Source organism: Nicotiana sylvestris, chromosome 11 (assembly GCF_000393655.2).
Source record: "Nicotiana sylvestris chromosome 11, ASM39365v2, whole genome shotgun sequence".
Classification (NCBI taxonomy): domain Eukaryota; kingdom Viridiplantae; phylum Streptophyta; class Magnoliopsida; order Solanales; family Solanaceae; genus Nicotiana; species Nicotiana sylvestris.
In genome coordinates this window covers 119,587,872-119,610,606 of record NC_091067.1, presented here as the reverse complement: position 1 = coordinate 119,610,606, position 22,735 = coordinate 119,587,872, and the positions used below count along the sequence as shown (strand labels likewise).

The 22,735-nt window shown below is 37.4% G+C and overlaps 3 protein-coding genes across 3 annotated transcripts; 1 reads left to right on the top strand and 2 right to left on the bottom strand.

Moving 5' to 3' along the window:
• Positions 1-2,163: 2,163 nt before the first annotated feature.
• Positions 2,164-2,826, bottom strand: LOC138881567 (uncharacterized). The gene has a single exon (XM_070161801.1). It carries the CDS (start codon positions 2,824-2,826, stop codon positions 2,164-2,166), a length of 663 nt encoding a protein of 220 aa, XP_070017902.1.
• A 16-nt stretch (positions 2,827-2,842) lies between these two features.
• On the bottom strand, positions 2,843-3,196 carry LOC104228700 (uncharacterized). The gene has a single exon (XM_009781225.1). The coding sequence runs from the start codon at positions 3,194-3,196 to the stop codon at positions 2,843-2,845; it is 354 nt and encodes a 117-aa protein (XP_009779527.1).
• Positions 3,197-7,905: 4,709 nt separating this feature from the next.
• LOC104228699 (uncharacterized) lies at positions 7,906-15,427 on the top strand. The gene is made up of 10 exons (XM_009781223.2): positions 7,906-8,220; positions 8,353-8,519; positions 8,813-8,917; positions 9,044-9,100; positions 11,910-11,990; positions 12,508-12,542; positions 12,826-12,915; positions 13,008-13,164; positions 13,308-13,508; positions 15,057-15,427. The coding sequence occupies exons 1-9, from the start codon at positions 8,067-8,069 to the stop codon at positions 13,425-13,427; spliced, it is 966 nt and encodes a 321-aa protein (XP_009779525.1). The 5' UTR covers positions 7,906-8,066; the 3' UTR covers positions 13,428-13,508; positions 15,057-15,427.
• Positions 15,428-22,735: the final 7,308 nt, after the last annotated feature.

Genomic DNA, 22,735 nt, shown 5'->3' with positions numbered 1-22,735 from the left:
GAACCAGGTTCTTAGTTGGGCTTTATCATCTCCAGTGCAAGGCGATTTTCCTCAGAATGTTTTCTTCTCAAGGCTTTGGTGAAGATGTCAGCAACTTGATCTTCAACAATCAATGTATTTGACCCTCTTGAGTTGGACTCAAGGTCTTCTAATTTGCTGCTTGGTTCACAAAATTTGAGCACAGTAGGAGGCAGATGATACATATTCTATTTCAGCTGTTGAGAGTTCCATTGAATTTTATTTCCTTGAGCCTCATAAGACAAGACAGGAATCTAGAGAATATCCCTTTTCTGACGTGCTTTTCCTATCCAGTACTTGAAGGATAGTAGAGAACCATGTCCTGTGTTCCTCTAAGATATCTTAAAATTCTTACAACAGCCTTCAGATGAGACTCATTTGGATTTGACTGAAACCTTGCACAGAACCAAAATCTGAACATGATGTTTGGTCCACTTGCAGTGAGATACATGAGTGATCCAGTGATGTCTATACGCATGGTTTGAATTAGTGAAGAACCAGGTTCATCCATGTCTAGGCATATAGCTGTGGAAATAGGAGTGTTGATGACGCGTGATGCTTCTATGTCAAACCTTTTTTAACAACTCGATTTTCAGCTTTTGTTGTTGTAGTCGTGGGACCAGGTTCTTCGCTGGAATCAATGAGCGTTCTCCACCTTGATCAGTATTTCTGTTCCCGCTTAAGATAAGTACATAAGGAGGATTCCACCATCTCTTTTAGCATCAAATTTTCAAAGTTGATCCTTCTCATTATTGAGAACATAACAATTGCACCCAGATATCCTCAAATGAGTCAGCAACTTTGGTCAATATGTTTGCAATCCCTCTTTCAAATAATATTGACTGTGCCAAATCTTCAAGAGTCATGTTCTTCTTTTACACAACTGCATTTGCTGCGGTGTTCTTAAAGCTATGAAGTTGAGTAATTCTTCTTTGAATGCAGCATTCATCCATTCTTGAATTATCCAAACCTATTTCATGATCTGATCTTATGCAAGCCACATTTGTTTTTATCTATACTTGGATCTTCTTGACAAAAGCCATAATTACTTGAGAGATCTCATCCTTGGTTCTAAGGAACAGAGTCCAACTGGACTTGGAGTAGTCATTCAATGCCAATAGATATATCTTCTTTCTTTTCTGTTTGGCTCTCTCACTACTCCACATAGATCCATATGAAGAAGATCAAGTAGCCTTGAGGTGTTGATTGCCCCTTTGTGGGCTTGAATGGAGATCTGACATACTTTCCTATTGGATACTTTGTGTTCCTTGATATTCAACTTGCTCAGACCACGAACCAGGTCTTTCAGGGCCGGTTTATTCAGTGATGAAAAACTTGCATATTCCAGCCTTCTGTCCTATAATTCAGCATCGTTTTCAATAGCTCTCAGCCAACTTGTATCACCACTTCTGTAGAGGCTCAAGCACATCATCATAAGTATTATAGTATCACCACTTCTGCAGAAGGTAATTTTTTTCCCTTTGAAACCCAATCCCCTGCTTGTTTCCCTCGTTGTTGGTGTACATGGTAGTGATAGCATTAGAGGACCATGTCCACTTAAGCGATTTTTCAAGGTCATTTTTTACTTTCCCTAGTTCTTCCTGAAGCTGTTTGTTTTTCTCAAGCTCAACATACAAACTAGTCTTTACCAAATTTAACTCATTTTCAAGCTTAATGTGTGCCTCACTTGCAACTTCCTTTCCCTTTTCAGAGTTTTCATGCCTATTTACCATTTTTAATCCTCAATTATCTCTTTCAAGTCTACTACCACCACTACTAGGTCATCTCTCTTGCTCAATGATAGCGACTCTCTCAGTCAAGGTTTCTTTTAAGTCCACCACAACAACCATTAGATCATCTCTTTCATGTTCTATACTGGCAATTTTCTCTTCTAAGGCATTTTTCCCTTTTATAGGTTCTCTATTGTTTCTTTAAAATCAACTACAATGACTACTAAGTCATCTCTAGTTTGTTTAGATTCCCTTAGTTCCATAGTTAGTGCATCTTTATCATTGATAAGACTATGGTACGCATCAATTAGAACATTTGCTAATGACATGAGCTTTTTAGGAGAGTAAGATTTCTGATTTCTCTAAACATCCAAAAAATTACCTCATCGTTGTTGTCATCTTCATCGTCATCATATTAAGCCATTAAAGCAAAGATTGAATCATACTTAATTGTTTCATTTTCCACTGCCATCATTGAACTACCACCATAGTCGTTTTCTTCTTCAGATTCGCTGGAGGAGTCTCCCCATGCAGCAAGAGCTTGCTTTACAACATTGTTAGCATCATTTTTTCTCTTGAAGTGTTTGTTAGGAACCTGGTTCCTCTTGGCTGCTTTGTCAAAGTTGTTATTATACTGATCTTGCTTTAGGATAGGGCAATCCTTGATGAAGTGTCCTGGCTTGCCACATTTATGATAGAGGTCATAATTTCTTGGCTTGCTAGAACTTCCCCTTTTTGGAATGCCTCTATTCCTGCGAACCATCTTTTGGAATCTTCTTGTCAAGTAGGCCATGTCCCCATCTTCACCACTTGAGTCATTGTTGTCCATCTTGAGGACCAGGTTGTTCTCCTTCTCGGGATCTATTCTTTCATTGTCCTTCTTCTTCTTCTTCTTCTTCTTCTTCTTCATTTCATAGGTTTTAAAGTTTCCAACAAGTTCATCAATGATCAGTTTCTGCAAGTCCTTAGCCTCTATAAATGGTGTTGACTTTGCTTTCCCAAGAACTGGGCAGTACACTACGGATTTTTCTGACAAGCTTATTTCTCGGAATACTTTCACTAAGAGAGTGAAGCCCATTGATGATGGAGCTGAATCAAGTATGCATATCTTGGATGGATTCATCATCTTTCATTCTGAAAAGCTCATATTCTGTTGTGAGCATATCAATCTTAGATTGCTTCACCTGTGTTGTTCCCTCGTGAGCTGTCTGAAGAGCCTCCCAAATCTCTTTTGCTGATTGACATGCTGATATCATGTTATATTCATCAGGACCAATGCCACACACAAGAATTTTCTTTGCACGAAAATTCTTTTCTATGGCCTTTCTTTCAGTGTCATTAAATTCCTTCCTCGTCTTGGGAATGGCTACAACTGGGTCGCCAAGGTCCTTTGTAGGGACAAAGGGTCCGTCACATATGATATTCCATAACTCAGAATCTTCAGCCATGATGAAGTCGTGTATCCTAGTTTTCTACCGTACATAGTATTGATCGTTGAACCTTGAAGGTATGTAAGTAGACTGGCCTTCTTCGAAGTTTGGAGGAGCAGTCATGAGGATCCTTTCTGGGTGTTAACCTGATAGAAAGAACCTACTCTAATACCAATTGATAGAATATAAGGGTCCACCAAACTCTATAGAGAACCAGGTTCTCTATCAGCTTCAACAGTACATACACACAGCAGTAAATAAGTGACAAAAGGAATTTTACGTGGAAAATTCCCAGCTCAACGGGATTAAAACCATGACCTACCCTTGTAGGATTTCAACTTCACTACTGAGCACTTTTAGATTATAACTTATGCAACCTAGGAATTAACCTTTTAATCTCTCACTAACTTGTAACACACTTATTACAAGTCACTTTATAATAACTCTATTACAAAGACTTTACAACATGACTAACTCTAGCCAAGACTCAAACACACAGGTTTAAGGTTTACAAAAGGGGTTCGTACAAAATACTTCTAAACAAGCTAAGTAGGAAATACAAGTGAAGAACTATTACAAAGTTACAACTCCACTAAGGACATATAATGACTTGATATGGGAACTGGTCCGTATTTGCTTTGTTCTTTGTTCTTGAAGCACTTGAAACTTTTTTGCTGGATAATCACATGAGTGAGCTTGAGTAAAATCTCTAAGTGTTCAAGTGAATGTGTTTTACCTCCCTTGATGTTAATAATACATGTATGACCTCACATACAATGATGTAAGCAAGGTAGGTAAAAAGTCTTCAACAGAAAGTTGACTGCTACACTGTTATTGTACAGTAGCGTGTGCAGGCAACAACTTTCCAGCTAGAAAGTTGACTTCGTACAATCTCCTCGGGAACCGGTAGGGACCTGTTCCCTCAGCTATTCCTTCCACTCTAAGGAGTTGAATCATATCCCATGCTGGATCCCAACCTGGAACCTTGTGATCTTAAGGTCTTGTAAATGTGTAACAGGTTCCTTATCTGGTTCTGGATAGTAAGTTTGTTAGATCATCAAAACATAAAGTAAAGTACTTATGACCAAAGTACTTGTAACCTATCAACGAGTATTAGTTAACATTGTTGGTGTCCAAACTATACCTCTCCATTGTGGATGCATTTTCTTGCATCCTTCTTGTCAAAGTACCTCGCGGCTCCTTCTCCTAAGTATGCCACCATCAAAGGGACAGACGGAACCTTAGCAAGTGGATAATGGGTTTTGAGTTAATGTGCAAGACAATCATAAAAATAATGGTTGGGAAAGCAAACTTTGACCTGATCAAGTTGGGAAGAACACGAAATCTTATTCAAATCATGATAAATACTCGCCAAAACTGGGACCGCAAGGCTAATTTTTCGCTCGCTTACCATCATGCTTGCCATCTTAAAAGTCTCGGGACGAATGAAGTCCTCTACCTTATAGGGAAACAAAAAGGCCCATATCCAACATGATAAGAAGGATGTTATATATGTTTCATCTTTCTTATCATACCCCGCCCTAAGCTTGGAGATTATAACTCCTTGATTATTCGACCACATAGTTATCTCGGGAATAACTCCGCCAGGATTATGTGTCGAATTTAGGCACGCGGATTTCTTTTCCTTTCACAGTGGGGCAGATTTATATATTAAAGCTTTCTTATACCAAAAATTTGCCCACTTGCTCAAGAAGACCTTTTGGTTAACACTCGTACCTTCCTTAAGGTGATGGAAGGCAACAAATAAATACTCGCAATATCGAGGAATAAATCTCATCTATTTTTCGTCCAAACCGATGAGTTCTCTTGTCTCGTGTACCACTTCTGTGTACGGAAAACCCGCAATGGGCAGACAAGGATATGTAAGTCCCAAATAGAGATGGATAGTTCCCCAGTTGATGTAAGAAGCATGTTCGTCTTGGGGTACCAAGCCTCATAAAATGCTTGCAAAATGTTCGAGTTTCGATTATAAGTGAAAAGTGAGGCATAGACAACATCATAAATCTTTACTGTACTTAGGGTTTGTTGGCTTCCACCAGTACATCTTCAGTTCATTCCCAATATCCTGGAATATGACGATACTCGCCCTCGATTATTGATGTATTTCCCCAACATACTTCTCCTTGAATTATGCGACGCCCTAAGTTTAGAAGGTTGCTAGCAATGCTTACATGGCGATGGATTGGCATTTTGAGAGACCACATCTTGGACAATTGATTAGAAGTAGACTTGTGCTCCAAGGTCCAGTTTTCTACGTAAAGCGAGTTCATCAAAGAAGGCCATAAGGCTGCATACCGGCCAACTTGTGGGGTGTGAACCAAAAGCTTGGTTTGTTCTATGTCATCTTCAGTCTCGATTACAAGATATCTAAGTTTGAAGGTAGGTGAGGTATAATCTCTGAAATTTGCCATCTCTTCGGGATGCAAAGAACAAAAAAAAAGTCATCAAAGTCCAAATCAAGAATATTAGAATGGGAACAAAGGTCTAAATGGATGAAATGGCCTCTGGTTTTCGGAGGGGAGAGGGGAATGAGTATTCATCCCTTCACACCTTGAGAGTAATCTCTCCGATATTGGGGCCACCTTGAGAATAATCTCTCCGATAGTCGGGTCATCTTGAGAGTAATCTCTCCGATAGTCGGGCCACATTGAGAGTAATCTCTCTGATAGTCGGGTCACCTTGAGAGTAGTCTCTCCTATAGTCGGGTCACCTTGAGAGTAATCTCTCCGATATTCGGACCACCTTGAGAGTAATCTCCCCGATATTCGAGCCGGAATGAGTACCCATCCCTTTAAACCCTATGATCACCTTCTTCATGCAGAGGTTATCCTTGTTTGCTTGGCCTACAAAAAAAAAGAACAATAATAGAAAAAAATGCAGTTAAAGAAATAGTGCTTTTACCTATAAAAGATACACTTGAATAGGTATGCAAATACTGCGACCTAATGCTTAACAAATACGAGCATATGCGTTTATATAGATTTCTGAATGGAGGCACTAATAACCCATGTTCAGTGTGGGAACATCGGCAGTGATTAAGAGCCCGTTTGGACATAAGAAATTTTTCCTTTTTTTTCCAAAAAAAAATCATTTTTTTCCAAAATCGACGTTTGTTCATAAAATTTTCAATTTTCACTTGAAGATGCATTTTGAATAATTTCGAAAATTTGAAAAACTCCAAAACCCTGTTTTTTAAAATTTTCACTCAAATCACTCACAAAACTTCAAAAACAACCCAAAATTATATTCATGTATAAACACACCTCTAAATTTCAAATATTATTTTCACTTGAAAAATTTTCCCCCTATTTTAAAATTTTACAATTCTTATGTCCGAACGCCCACAAATCTTCCATGCCCAAGTTGGAGTTGGTAAAGCAATTCTATTCTCGATTGGATTCTAACAAAACTAATTCCATATGGACAAGCCTACCTACTGATAGAGACACGTTCGTTTTTTGTGTTCTTTTTGTGTCAAAGTGGTGTATACGTGGCTTTTGTGATGAAGTAGTAAATGATATGTAGTTAGGTGTTATGAAGGTTTTATATTTGTTTAGTTAATAGCATGTATGTTAACTAGATCAAGTTGGCACGATTAACGACAAGGCTTGGATATGACGTTACTTTAGTACATAGATGAGGCCATTATTTGAGTTAGTTTATAGGCCTCTTTAAAAGTAATATTTGATGAATTACATGGTCCGATAGCCCCGTTTTGATATAATTCAAGTGTGTAAAAGTTGATGTTTCTTATCTAAGTTGTCATCCAAAGGAATATGTCTTAATTAATCCGTACTTCAAGGCCTGATTCGGTTTCGACAAGCCTACATCTCGACAAGCTTGAGGTAGGGGCATTTATAGACATATAAATTTTGTTGAAATTAAATCCGTAAAATAATTCGGACTATATTTTAAATTCAAGATATATTAGTTCAAATAAACTTGTTGGGCTAATATAATTGGATTAGTTATATAAGTCTAATATATATAGATTAAATAAATAAGCCTGAATCCATTGGGCTAGCCCATTTAATTGGGCTACATGTGATGAACCCACTTTATTGGGACCAAAATGTCATCTTCCTAGAGGCTCAATTTGATATCATGTGTCAAATGACATGGCACACCAAGTCAAACGGAAGAGCCATTAGGATCATGCCACGTGTCAAAATGACAAGGCATGTCATATCACGTTAAAAGGTCAATGGAATCGTGCTACATGTGCAAGTGACATGTTTTGGCCAATCAAATGCGGTCTTGTCACACTTCGATTTGATTGGTCGGAAAGAGTTTGTTATTATCATAACTCTTCTTTTCCACAATTATAAATAGAGGTCTTCATAACCCAAAAAAATACACCATAAGTTATAACAAGAAGCAAGAAAGAGCTAGTGGATTAAATAATCAAGTTCAAACTCAAGAATAAAGAACAAATCAAGCTCAAGTTCAAGCTCAAAGGCCCTTGAATTAATTTACTATTGAAAAGAAGAATTAGAAGATTGATAGATATTGTAATGCTCAAATATTTGAAATCAAATATTATGATTGTTAGAATATTTTTCGATCTTGATTTTATTTTCTCACGTAATTTATTGTGTACGGTAATACCATATTTTCCAAAGCCATCATTTTCACCAAGAAAACAAAAAAATAATTATTTTTTTAAAAAAAAAAGGCGAGGAAAAGAAGATATTCCCTTCTCTAATATGCAACTTGGTCATCTATCAAGCAAAAATTCCAGAACAACTTGCAGAGGATAAAAAGAAAGCTAATAGCTAGCTTCAAATTGTCCACTCCAAAAAAGGAATTGTACCCAAAAGAGAAATTCTCTTTTTTTCTTTTGTCAAATTCCAAAGCATATTAGCGTATGAATTCCATATCATATATAAGAACTGAAATGTTACCATTGTGTTTTTCCAATCACTCTCAGTTTCTCTCCCCTTTAACCTCACCACCGCGTCGCTGCCGGGACCACCCCAGATTCACTACAACACTCTCTGTTCTCAAAACCTCTCGACCCGGTAATTGCAATACTTAAAATTTACTTTTCGTTGAAAACATTGTAATTTTGTAACTACCCATTTGAGTAATTTTGTAACTACCCATTTGAGTAATTTCCGTTTTTTAATCTTTTTTTTTTTTTTTTGCCTCAGTGAGTGAAGTTGCAGTGGATGACGTTTTTCAAGATTTCTTGAGGGAAAGAGAGTTAAATGGGGATATTATCTCCAGAATTTCTGATAGAATTTGGCTTAGAAATGTGGTAAATTTTGATTCTTTAGAAGCTGGAAATTGTGCAACTGAGGCTACACAGTCACTGGAGGTATTTTCATGCCCTCTTTTTGAGTTTAATTTTTATTCACGGTCGGTGTAAAAAATATTTACACAATCAACTCACTTCAAAAGATAATTATAGGTAACTCCATTGAATAGCGTTGATTGGTAATTTAGATTAAATGCTAAGTAACTTGTTATAACATGTTAAGTTATATTGATGGTGTACAAAATTCATTACACTTTCAATGTATATAACTTAATATTTTCCTTTTGTTTTGTGGGTTTTTGGTGTTAGTTTGCTTCGTATTTGAATATTGAACCACGAAAATGCAAATGCAGGTATCAGGGGAAGATAATGAAGGTGGGTTTTTGAAATTGAAAAGTACCAAAGAGTGGCTTTCAGGTGATGCCACGGCGCCAGTTAATAAAAAGAGGACCCTTAAGGTGTTTATTTACAAGTTTTGTTTTTTTTTCCTTCTTTTCAGTGGAGCTTTGAATATTCTTAATTATGAGCGAGGGAATGAGTAGTAGTAATATTTTTGCTATTGACGCTTCTAATGATATGCACAGGAAATACAAGATGATAGGGAAAGAAGGAAAAGGCTAAACTTTCTCAGATATGAAGCTGTATGTATCCCTCAGTCAAGCCTCTTACTACATTCATGCTCTTTATATTTTTAATAAATGTTTATATTTGGCAGCACTGGAACACCAGTGTAGTCGGTTTAGATAGTTGAGACTCTACTCTTAATCTCTCTTGCGGGTTATCATCATTATTGTGGTTCACGTTGTCTTATTTACTTGTGGCAAAAGGGTGTCCAAAGGAAAATCGGCTTCTTGTATATTGTTATCACTCTGTAATTGTTCTTCTGTATTCGTATTATCTCCTAGTTCCAATATTTTTTTATGGTTAGTGGAGAAAAGGGGATATTATTGTAGATAATTTATTGACAAAAAGGTGGAATCTGAATGGTTCTATGAACACATACTCTATGCATACTTATAGCCTGTTTGGCCAAGCTTCTCCAATCCAAAAACACTTTTTTTTTGCTTTTTTTTCAAAGTTGAAGTGTCTGGCCAAGCTTTTAGAGATTAAAAAAGTGCTTTTGAGGAGAAGCAGAAACAGTTTTGGAGAAACAGAAAAAAGTAGCTTCTCTCCAAAAGCACTTTTTTGAAAATCACTTTTGAGAAAAATATACTTAGAAGCAATTTTTATAAGCTTGGCCAAACACTAATAACTAATTGCTCTCAGAAGTGCTTTTTAAGTAAATTAGCCAAAACACAAACTGCTTCTCACCAAAAGTACTTTTGAGAAAAACACTTTTGAAAAAAAACACCTCTCAAAATAAGCTGATTTTTGCAACTTGGCCAAACAAGCTATTAGAGCCCGTTTGGCCAAGTTGCCAAAATCTGTTTATTTTGAAAAGTACTTTTTTCATAAGTACTTTTGAAAAAAAAAAGTAGTTTGTGTTTGGCCAATTCATTTAAGAAGTACCTTTCGCAACATTTGGTAAACAAATTGTGTTTGGCCAATCTTTCTAAAAAGTGCTTTTGAGTGTCAAAATTACCAAAAAGGATAGTACCAAGGTCTTATAATTTTTTAGAGAGAAAAATGAACTTAAATATTTATCGTAAGAAACTTTTATTATTTTTATTTTATTTAATTAAAACATAAAGTAATCAAACATATTAAAGATTTAAATCAATTTTACTTTTATAGTTATACCAAAGCATATAATATTATCTAGTATAATTACTTATGGTTACATGATGATTTGAATAATCAAAATACAATATTCAGTATGAATTAGAAGCCTATTCCACAAATTGCTATATATTGATAATCCACCATGAAATAATAAGTAAAGTCACTCACACATGATAATATTTCTCAACAATTTCATCTCTACTTCTATCACACAATGCATCTATATTAGTAGAAGACTTGCGTTGCATTTCTAAAGAAATATCAGAAGGCCCATCTCCTTCCTCAATTTCTGCAGTAATGTCTTCATTAACATAATAGTTGAATTTTTTATCAGTCAGATGAAATTATGTATAGCCATGGTAGTTATAACTAGATGATTCTGTGTGTCAAACTTGAAAGATGGTATTGAGCGTAAAATAGAAATAATTTTAAATATATAAAAATAAAAAAATTCGTTAAAAAAATAGTTAAGTATGTTTAAATTCAAATTCAAAAAGAGTAACTAATTATTAACAATATATAGTGTATAGTTTATTTATTTTTAAAATTTAAATTCAAAAAGAAACTAATTATTACATAACCTTACTAACTTTGTCCTAAATTGCCAAGTGGCCTATTGTGAGGCTGTACACTTGGCTTAATGTGGATGTTTTTTCTTCTTTTAATAATATATAGAATAGATAGATTATGTGATGCAATTGTAAATTTATTACATATTTGTAGGTAATTTTCACAAATTAGATTTAATAACTGTTTTAAAGATTCGGGCACTAATAGCATATAACAGAAGAAATTATAAACGATTATTTGTAGGAAGAAAATTGATAATCCAAAGAAGGATGTAGATAATTTGCTTTAGTGTGAGAAAAAAAGAAGATAATTTGGAAAGTTACAAGACATTACACAAAGAAAAAATCAAAAACAAGAAAGTCAATAAAGAATTTGGAAAGTTACAATATGATTCATGTATATAATGTCTTTAATTTAAAAAAAAAAAATTGGTAACAACAACAACATACCTAGTATTATCCCACACCGTGGTGTATAGGGAAGGTAGTGTGTACGCAGACCTTTTCATTTTTTTTAAATGGTAAAAATTATAAACAAAATTGAAAATAAAAAAAAAATTTAGTAAGTGATAATTTGGAAAATATAAATTTATGGTGAGGATAATTTTGTCTTGAATAAATTAATTTTCTACTTCTGCTTTTGCTTCTTGGAAGAAGCTAGAATTTTCAGCTTCTTCCCAAAAGCAAAAAAATTGCTTCTGCTGCTGGCCAAAAGTACTTCTCTGTATTGGCCAAACAATTTAAATTTTTTAAAAAGTACTTCTTTGAGGGAAAAAAGTACTTTTGGCCTCCCAGAAGCTTGGCCAAACAGACTCTTAGTCTGAGCTGTTGAGTGATTTACAAGACCTCTACTTATTTATGGTGCTTGCACATTCTTGCAGTTGCTGGCTGGAATTTCGTGTCATAAAGCATGAAAGATGGGAGTTCTTAAGTAGAAGGCACCTTAGGCTATACCTAGATAACATTTCACCTGCTGCTTAGAGTATATGAAAGTGACAAGGAAAAGATTTCAAATGTTAACTCTCACTATGAAAGCATGGTTCAATGAAATTGTATCCCAATTAAAAGATTGTTGAAGCGCACAGAAAAGATATCTGCAAATGAGCTATCTTATGTTCTAAATCTACAAGGTATAAAACATTTTCTGTTTCTCTTGCAGCTTAAGAAGGAGCTACTTTACTTAACCGTGGGCATTGGAACTGCTTGCAGTGGATATTGTTTGGTAGCTTTATCAGTCCAGGTATTTGGTAGAAGAGGTTCTGAGGTCGAGACATTCTATAATAGAAGGCATATAGTTTAACCTTAGAAGCATTAGTGGCCATGGTACTTATAAGAAAAAAAACATTAATGGTCATGCTTACTTGTGCTATATTAACCTAAATCTTCACTTTAGCTGTGGGAGCAGTGAGCGCACATGCATGTATATCACAATAGGTGATTGATTTACTGCAATTGGGAAAGCTTATAATGGAGAGAGTGAGCCTCCGAGTTTCATACTCTCTTTTACAGTCTCTTCTTATAATAAACCACCCTATCAACTTAGTAGAACATCTCACAACAGCTGCAGTCACCATTGATGCCCAATTTTTGTTCCTATTGCAAATTTCTTTACATTTCCACTGCTTTATTGACTAAAATTTGTTTTGTTATTCCTTTTTCACTGGGTTATTTATCTTGTCTACCTTATGAAAGAGGTCCCAGGTTAGTATAAACCTGCATCTGCAGTGGACTGACAGATTTACTTGTTTAATCCATAGGCGGCTTTGAGCTATGCAACTGGAGTTGTTTTCAGGTATGATTTAGAATTATTTTTTACTCTATCTATCCTGTTTATAGATCATCCTAGTACTTGTAAACAACCTAGTTTGGCACATATGGGCAGTAAAAAATGGATAGCTTATAATATTAAGAAATATGCTTTTACATCATCTAGACCTTACAGTACTTAGTTGTGATAGGATCTTCACATTTCAACTGTTCTCTTTTCTTGAGGATATGTTTCGATAAAATTGGCCATATCATATTCGACTCGGCTTATTTCTTTCTGGTAATGTTGTCTGTAATTTCTTATGCAGTTACGTGTACCTGCAGCTCCTCTGCCAACATGCAGACAACCTCTCACAAGAGACAGTTCCTGAGATTTTTAAGAAAAAGAAACTAAAAAAGTAATTCCATAACTATGTCTTCATTTGGTTATGCTCCACATGAGAATGGTGAACCTCACTGACTGAAGTGATCTGATATTTCTTCCCCTCAGAATTGGAATACGAAGCCAAGATCTGCAGGATTTTTTTGAGAGATCGGTTAAAGGCAGCAGTATCGCTCTTTCATCTCCCAGGCTTGTGTTTCCTGCAGCAATATATGGATTGTGGGAATTGTGTCAGCATTTTGCCCATGATCTTTTTGATTTCCAGGTGATGCTGTGTACATTTACAGCATTTAAATCAACACCTATTTAAACCTTTAGAATCTTGACTTATTTAAGCTATCCTCTGTTTGATTCATCTGGTTGTGGTTTTTCATAAGTTATTGTGACATATTTTTGGGATCTTAACAGCTGGTTCCTGCTATGGTTGGGTTGTTTGCGTATAAAGCAGCTGCTCTGGTGCAAGTGTACAGGGACAATGAAGACCTTCAATTTCTTTTTCCTGAGAATGAAGAAGGGTCAGCTAACTGAATATGTGGAATATGTTACTAATAAATGTTACTTGTTGTAGCCATGGCGAAGTTGGATGCCTACCTAACATACACCTTCTGGGTAATGACTCCTTTTTTAACTTTAGTCATCTCAAATTTTTTTGGATGTACCAGAAATACCTTTTTGCGAGGACTTCTCTCCTTTCAATTATCTGATCCATATGATTTTCTAGAGAATTGACCTTCATGAACTTTCCAATTAATGCAACTAAGAATCATTTCAAAAGAAGTTGGAAACGTACCTCAAATACTTCTTCTTTTGCGGTAAAGGATTATATGAACTCCATGAAAAAATTACATGAAATTTACTTATATATTAATGCAAGTAATTAGAAATATGCACGTATTCGATATACTTTGTAATTCTATATACATTGCTATACAGACTTATTTACATATTGTATTGCTCACCAGTAAATCTTACTTTGTCAATGAATTTCATGTGCTTATCAACAACAACAACAACCACCCAATATTATTCCACAAGTGGGGTTTGGGGAGGGTAGGATGTATGCAGCCTTACCCCTACCCTGGAAGGGCAGAGAGACTGTTTCCGATAGACCCTCGGCTAAAGAAGGTGAGAGAAGCCCTGATAGCAAGTAATAGCAAGACAAATAATTAGAAAACTAAATCGAAGATAGCAACAGAGAATATGAAACGGGTACCGATAACAAGTAGTAATAGCAAGATAACATATTTAGAAAACTAATTCCACGGCAACAAACGAGAATCCTTGCTTCTTCCGTACCTTAGAGTTCTTTGGGGCCAAAAATTCTTTGATCATTTTTGCACTTCTGATATTATTTTATGTTCTCACCCTCCCAAAATGAGGTTTGTTTAATCATTTCAAATTCATTGGATCCTTTTCTATGTATGAGGATCCTTCCTTATGGTGAGACGTCTTGGAGGTTTCATCATAGACATTATGTATTAGGAAACTAGGTGCCAATAGTCTGCTGTCACAAGGGAGTAGCTTTGGCCTACAGAGGAGCGATTTATGAGAATCAGAGATACTATTAAAGTAGTTTAGATACCAAGTGGTTATATAGTAGCACTTCTTTAGCTTTAGAAGTTCACAGGAGGATGTAAGTGAATTGGCTTTAAAGATGGGGAATGACCTGGATCATGTTCTCATGAAAGGTATCTACAGAAAGAGGTGGTTGTTACTTATCAACAACACACACACAAACACATAATATAAAATAAAATTAAGAGAGAGAGAGATGTTGTTATCCTTAGTACCAAGGTAAGCAGAAGCCCGTCAAAGGACTTCTTGGTCATGGTATTGGCGCATTGTGACTGCAGAAAATTTCTTAGTTACAGATGAGACCACATTATCTGTTTAACCCAACATGAAACTTATGTATCCTTACCTAAAGTCGAAATGTAGATAAATGTTAACAGGACAGGTGTACCGTAGCATGCTTGCCTAAATTTCAAATCACTCGCAGGATCATACATCACATCTCTACTTTAACAGTTTGACATTTAGTTTTTACATTTGATTTTGATCTTGCTGTTAGTGCTTGTTGTTGATGACTTTAATCTGTACATATTTCGGGTTAATGTCCTATCATTTACTCTTTAACCAACACCACTTTTTCTGCAGCATAATGGAGAATAACCAACGAACAGCACGCTGAGTTTTGCAGAACATGGGCAAGCTTTAACATATCCGGCCCCTTAAGATAGCAGGATTTAAGGGATGAATATTTCGCTGCTGCACTTCAAGAGTAAATAGTTCATTTGAAAGGGTGATCATGGGCATCCACGGAATCTTTTGTAGAGACAATTCTAGTAGGGTGTTGTATATAGAAATATAGAGTAGTGTTTTGACCTACTTCATGTGACTTGCAAGTGTTGATATATTCTTGGTTTCCCCTTTTTATTTGGAGTCACAAAGTTATGGTAGGGAATTATTGTATGTCTTGCACCATCTATGAACTGGTCAGATATATAACTGACTCGGCTTGTTTGAGACTATAGCCTGTTTGGCCAAGTTTCTTTTTGGCCATAAGTGCTTTTTTTTTCTTTTACAAAAGTACTTTTTGGCCAAAAATTGATGTGTTTGGCCAAGCTTTTGGAGGGAAAAAAAGTACTTTTGAGGAGAAGCAGAAGCAGAAAAAAGTAGCATTTTTGAGAAAAATACACTTAGAAGTAGTTTTTTAAAGCTTGGCCAAACACTAATTGGTGCTCAGAAGTGCTTTTCAAACTAATTACCCAAACACAAACTACTTCTCACCAAAAGTACTTTTGAGAAAAACACTTTTGAAAAAAAGTACTTCTCAAAATAAGCTGATTTCTGCAGCTTGGCCAAACGGGATATAAGACTAATGGTTAAGTCAATTGCTCTTTTGCGGTGTGCTTTGGTACATGCCTAGAAGAATTTCAATTAGTAGAGTGGAACTTTTCAAAATCTTACTTTCCTTTCATGTCTTCAAATTATGTAATTTTATTACCTTTCTTTTACTTCATCCGTCTCATTTTAACTGTCGTTTTAGCTCTTTTTACGTCTATTAAGAAAACAATAAATATAAGGTATAGTTTACTAAGTTACCCTTATTAAATGCTTTTTGAGAATTGAGCTATATTAAAAAGAACTACATTATTTCTTTAATATTAAGGCAAAGTGGAAGCGAAGAAGGCATCATACCTGAAGTTAGTAGGGAGCACAAGCGAGGAGGAGAGGGGGGTGAACAAAGAGAGGTATAAGGTAGCGAGGAAGGAGGCTAAGTTGGCGGTTACGGAAGCTAAGACCGCAGCGTTTGGTCGTCTGTACGAGGAACAGGGGAAAAAGGTGGAGATAAGAATTTGTTTTGGCTGGCTAACACGAGAGAGAGGAAGGCTCGGGACCTGGACCAAGTGAGGTGCATCAAATACGAGGACGGTAGAGTGTTGATGGGGGAGGCTTAGATTAAGCAGAGATGACAGACTTACTTTCATGAACTTCTGAATGGAGAAGGGGACAGGGATATTGTGCTAGGCGATCTAGGGCATTTAGAGAGTCTCCGAGAGTTTGAGTATGCACATTAAGGTCGAGGAGGTCGTGGGGGCTATGCGTAAGATGAGTAGGGGCAGAGCGACGGGGAAGGGTGGTGGAAGTAAGGGTGAGGAGGATTATGTCTATATCTGACAACCAGCTCGGGTTCATGCCGGGTCGTTCGACTACGGAAGTTATCCACCTTATTAGGAGGTTGGTGGATCAGTATAGGGATAGGAAGAAGGATCTGCACATGGTGTTTATTTACTTAGAGAAAGCATATGACAAGGTCTATAAGGAGATTCTCTGGAGATGCCTAGAGGCAAAAGGTGTGACAGTAGCTTACATTAGAGCGATCAAGGACATGGATGATGGAGCTAAAACTCGGGTTAGGACAGTGGGAGGCGACTCAGAGCATTTTTCGATTGTTACGGGTTACACTAAGGATTTGCACACAACCCGTTCTTATTTGCCCTGGTGATGGACGCATTGACACACCATATTTAATGGGAGGTGCCATGGTGTATGTTATTCGCTGACGTCTTGATGAGATGCGAAGCAGTGTTAGTGACAAGCTGGAGGTTTGGAGGCATGCCCTTGAGTCTATGGGTTTTAAGTTGAGCAGGACTAAGACATAATATCTGGAGTGCAAGTTCGGCGCCGAGTTGGGGGAAGTGGGTATGGATGGGAGGTTTGGATGTCATCCCCAAGAGAAGTAGTTTTAAGTACCTAAGGTCGATTATCTTACGGAGAGATCGACGAGGACGTCACACACCGTATATGGGTGAGATGGATAAAATAGAGGTTAGCATCAGGATTCAGGAGTTATGAATGACAAGAAAGTGCCGCTGTTACTCAAAGGTAAATTCTATGGTTAGACCGGCCATATTGTATGGGGCAGAGTGTTGGCCAGTTAAGAACTCTCGTATTCAGAAGATGAAAGCAGCATAAATGAGGAGACTAAGGTGGATGTGCGACCATACTAGGATGGATAAGATTAGGAATAGAGTTATTCAGGAGAAGGTGGGTGTGGCTCCTATGGACGACAAAATGCGAGAAACGAGACTCAGGTTGTTCGGGCACATGGGGAGGAGAAGCCCTTATGCTTCGGTGAGGAGGTGCGAGCGTTTGGCCTTGGCGGGTACGAGAATAGGTAGAGGGCGGCATAAGAAGTATTGGGGAGAGGTGATCAGACAGGACATGGTGTTGCTGTAGATTTCCTAGGACATGCCCCTTGATAGGAAGGTGTGAAGGTTGAGCATTAGAGTTATAGGTTAGAACGTAGTCGAGTCCGGGGGTGATGCTAGTTTGATAGGGTTGGCCTTAGACTGCTAGTGGTTAATATTGTGTTCACACTATCCTTTCGTTGTGTATATCATCGAGACTTATTTTCTGGTTTTGTTATTGCATTTCAATTATTTTCTAGTTTTTATGATGCTGTCATTATTTCTTTGGTTTCTGTTTGATGGTACTAATATATTGTCCTCTCCCTTCTCTTCTTGTCTTTTCCGTTTTCTTGAGCCGAAGTTCTTTCGGAAACAACCTCTCTACTTTTTCGGGGTTGGGATAAGGTCTGCGTACACACTACCCTCTCCAGACTCTACTTGTGAGATTTTACTGGGTCGTTATTGTTATTGTTGTAAGGATATGGAAACAACTAACAAATTTAGTCTTGAATTTATAAAGTGGAAATTATTTTGAACTAAAGCGTCAACTAAAGTTAATTACAAATCTTCACATATTTGTTTTATATCATCACGCTATTAGAATTTTGGTCGTAAATCTAGATAAGAATTAAGCAAAATTTTTATTGAGAATAAATAAACTGCCTAGTTAATACTCTGTATTCTTTTAGTTGCTTTTATAGGTGCAGTTGGGGAAGGAAAAATAACCAAAATAACTACTTGAATCACTCTCTTAAACTCTCTTTTATTCATTCAATAACGCCCTGTTTACCACTTCATTTACATGCCTAGATAATAATTGCAAAGAGGATGTAACAAATCTTGATATGTTTATGTGAAATAGAATGTAGACGTTTTAATAAAAATCTTTAACAAAATTGTAAACTCAAATTTTCAAAACCATCAACACTCTAGTGTTTGGTACGGAGGAAAATATTTCCAATTTTCCCATGTTTGGTTGGCTTAAATGTTTTGAAAAATATTTTCCTTATGAACTCATTGTCACACCTCCTTTTTCCGCACCCGCATGGGCGCAAAGGAGTTTTTTCCAAGTAAAGGACAATCGAAACGGGATTGGTTTAATTATTTCAGAGTCGCCACTTGGGAGATTTAGGGTGTCCCAAGTCACCAATTTTAATCCCGAGTCGAGGAAAAGAATGACTCCATATTACAGTCTGCGTACCAGAAATCCGGATAAGGAATTCTGTTAACCCGGGAGAAGGTGTTAGGCATTCCCGAGTTCCGTGGTTCTAGCACGGTCGCTCAACTGTTATATTCGGCTTGATTATCTGATTTCATACAAGTGTGAACTTATGTGCAAAATTTAACTTTTAACCGCTTTTATCATTTACTGTTTTTATCAAGAATTGCAACGTTGTGAAAATGTATCTCGAACCACGTCACAATCAATGTACCCGTGGTCGTCGACACACTTTGACTCCGTTGAGATTTGGATTTGGGTCACATCAATGTGCACCCGAGTTTAAGGAAATTAAATTATTAAAGGCGCGCCTAAAGCGACTAGCGTATTTATTTTGGGTAGGACCGTGGAATTTTACTAAACGGTCCATCCCGAAGTCTAAACAATTTTTAAAGCAAATATTTACTGAGGGCCCCGCAATTTGTATTTTATTTGGCGAGGCTCATCTCATTCCTTTTTTTTTTTCTTTTTTTTTTGAAATGAATTTGCAACGTCATGGACACGCACCTCGAACCACGTCACAATCAATGTACCCGTGATTAGAGACACATTTCGAATCCGTCGAGATTTGGATTTGGGTCACATAAATGTGCACCCAAGTTTAGGAAGGTAAGGTTTATTAAAGCGTGTCCTAAAGAGACTAACGTGTTGTTATTTTAGGAGGGTTGTGAGATTTGCTAAACAACCCGTCCGGGAAACTAAATGCTTCAATGATTTACATTTAACAAGGGCCCCGCATCTGCGTGTTTTGTTTATTTTCATCGAGGCTCATCTCGTTCTTATTTTAAAAGGACATCCTATAGCAACTACGTTTCTTGTCGTGTTCGTCTCTATCAATTGAAAACGGTAGACAGTCCTAATTAATTACATGATTGCGAGTTTATCTATAACAGAATTCCGAGTGCTTGCGCAAAATCAGAAAACATGGCCATGCACGTGGGCAGCTAATCGGTCATTATGGGCCCAAACCCAGCCAACATAGTATCGGCTGGGCCTGGGCCGCTGCCTTTCTGATGAAAGCCTGCTGGGTTCGTTTGATTCGGGCTCGACCTTCGTGAGGTTGAGAAGTGCAGACTTGCGCTGTTTATTTTAAAGCAATGGTTCGCCAATTATAAGGAGGCAATTTATCAAAAGGAAATGAAGTTAACTAACATGGACGGTTTTATGCATTTAAAGACATGTTAAACGCAATTAGATAAAGCCTAGGTACAACCTATTGCACTGGGAATACTTTTATCTATCAACCCATATATACAAACTAACATTCTATCACCACACATTGATATCTACTAGGCATGCAGGCTAGCTTCAGTATCTAGACAAGAAAGTAAGCTATTATACATTACATGAAGTTTAATATAACAGTCTATGTATGAAATAAACATCTTCAGCTCTTCTCTTTTATATTCATGCTCAACTTTCAAGTTACATTGACACTATTAATCGTGTACCTGGTATAGCAAAGAAAAAGAAGAAGGAGAATGGTCAGCTGAGTAGTATGCAGCAAATACAGCAACAGCAGATAAACACCAACAACACAGCAACAACAACCAGCCACAATGATGGAGCTCACAAGTGGTCGAGCAACAAACAAACAGTCCCAGAGGCAGAATGATGAACCAACAATATTTCCCAGAACAAAGAGGAACAACCAATAGTCGAGTACCAAACCAATGAACCCAGAAAAGAAAGATGAAACAACAGCAAACAGAGTATTCAATGCAGCAACACTACCAATTCAATAACCAGAAACAGCTCAACCAATGCAAACCAAGAACTTGGCCAAGACAGCTTGACCAATATGCACTCTTATACAACTTTCAGGCAGTGTTTGGTTGCAGTGTTTATTGGAAACTAACTTATGTTTTTCAGTTTTCTTTGAACTCACCAGACCTCTCTTTAGACTACAAATTTTCCAGCCCTTTGTTTTTCCCTCTCTGAAAGCTAAAAGTCCAGCCTAAGACCCTTAAACTTCAGCCCCTGTTTTAGTTATCAAATGGCCTATTTATAGGCCAAATGCACCATTACAGCTGAGCTGCCCTGCCTGCCAATTGGCAGAATGCCCATACTCTTTAAGCCCATGCTCAGCATGCTTGGTGTCAGCTCCCTTTATTCCCCACGCCTGGTTTTGTTTAATCCAGAATTATGGGCTCATTTGTTTATTCATTTTGAGCCCCCATACCCTTGTGTCTTGTTCCCCCATTGGTATTAGTTTAATCCTAAGTTAGTACCCTTTTTGTCAGCTCACTTAAACTAATTACTTCTGTTCTTTTTAAACACCCCAGAATACCCCCGTTAACCTTGATTATTACTGCCCCTGCCTATTGCAGCATTAGGGCATTTTTGCACTGATGAAAACTCGAACTCAGGACTGCCTAGACTGAACCCTTTTAGTCATTTTTATAATGCCAACAGACCATTTCAAACATTACTAGGTCATCCAGCCAGTGTCCGAGTTTAATTAGTTATGTGAAACTCCTAGCTCCTTCGATCCATTAGTTATAGAAAACTAATCGACGACATTTATCGAGTCGACTATACTAATTATAGCAGGTAATAATCAGTCGCTCATATAAACAACACGTTCGGGGACCTAAAGGGTATCAGACAACTTTTATTAAATTACTGGGCCTATATGAATTAGTTCCTTTGACGATTAATCTAACTGACGATCATGTTTATCACAGAGTGTATTCAGAACAAACAGAAGACAATCGACCAAATAAAGGGTCTTTAACAGAGATGAAAGAAATCTGGAAGAAGTAACAAAATAACAAACAAACACAAAGAGATATGCTGACAACTTATTTGGAAATAAAACAAAAGAACGGAAAACTTACCAAAATGTTTAAACCAAACAGACCCAAATCAAACTCGACTTCGAACCTTTGAGGCCGAACAAACCTTAATCAGGGTGTTCTCACATGAGAACACCTTGGTTAAGGTCTATTAGACCTCAAACCTATGTCAAAACTGGCCGGGTTCCCCAGGTGCATGTGCTTCAGAAGTCTGGATTTCCAGATCTGGATTTTTGGGAGTTGTGGGTGGATTCGGACCAAACCAAGCTTGGTTTGGTCACGAGGAAGGTCAGGAGAGTGTCTAGCATGAAGATGGGGTGGTTTGGCATAGGTCCAGGTTCGACTCAAATCTTCAAACGAAGATTCGAGACGAACGGAAGTGATTCGAGGCTTGTGGTTAGTGGATTCGTGTTCAGGATGGTCGGGTGCATCGGGGGTGTTATTTTGGTGGTCATCGGAACTGTGGTTGCCAGGCTTATGGTGGGAAACCTAGGCTGCTAGGGTTTGAGAGGAAAGGGAGCCTGGGGAAGATGGTGAATAGTGGCCGAGGGGGGGGTGTGGCTTGGGGCGTGGGGTAAGGGGGTTAGGTTTATATATGTATTGAGGGTTTAGATCCTGGCCATTGGATCAATTGAGATCAAGGGCCAGGATCTAACCATTGAGGAGGGACGACGTCGTTCGGGAGATGATAGTGGGTTATGACCGGGTAGGGGATTGGATCGGGTCATGTTGACGGGTTTAGAGGAAGGCCTGGATCCGTTGGATCAATGGGAATGAACGGCCCAGATTAACTTGCCTGAAACGACGTCGTTTCGACTTAGCAGGGGCTGTATTGGACCGTTTGATTGCCATGAATCAACGGCTCAGATTGAGGCGCTGATACGACGTCGTTTGGGACGTGTCCGGGCAGCCTGTGTTTGGACTGGATCTGTGTCCTGGTCTTGGGCCTATTTTGTTTCATTTCTTGGCCCAAACCGATTTTCCCTACTCTTTTGCTTTTGTTTTCTTTCTTATTATTTTTTCTTTTCTTTTAAACAAAATAAAAATAACAAATAATAAGGTAACGGATTTAAACAACAATGCAACATTTTAACACAATTATCACAAAAATATTTACGTAGGTTA

Excerpts from the sequence above, each read along its gene's own strand:
- LOC138881567 (XM_070161801.1), bottom strand. The coding sequence starts at position 2,826 with ATGGGCTTCACTCTCTTAGTGAAAGTATTCCGAGAAATAAGCTTGTCA.
- LOC104228700 (XM_009781225.1), bottom strand. The coding sequence starts at position 3,196 with ATGGCTGAAGATTCTGAGTTATGGAATATCATATGTGACGGACCCTTT.
- LOC104228699 (XM_009781223.2), top strand. The coding sequence starts at position 8,067 with ATGAATTCCATATCATATATAAGAACTGAAATGTTACCATTGTGTTTT. Across the intron at positions 8,221-8,352 it reads TCTCAAAACCTCTCGACCCG|TGAGTGAAGTTGCAGTGGAT; the intron begins GTAATTGCAATA and ends TTTTTGCCTCAG. Across the intron at positions 11,991-12,507 it reads TGGTAGCTTTATCAGTCCAG|GCGGCTTTGAGCTATGCAAC; the intron begins GTATTTGGTAGA and ends TTTAATCCATAG.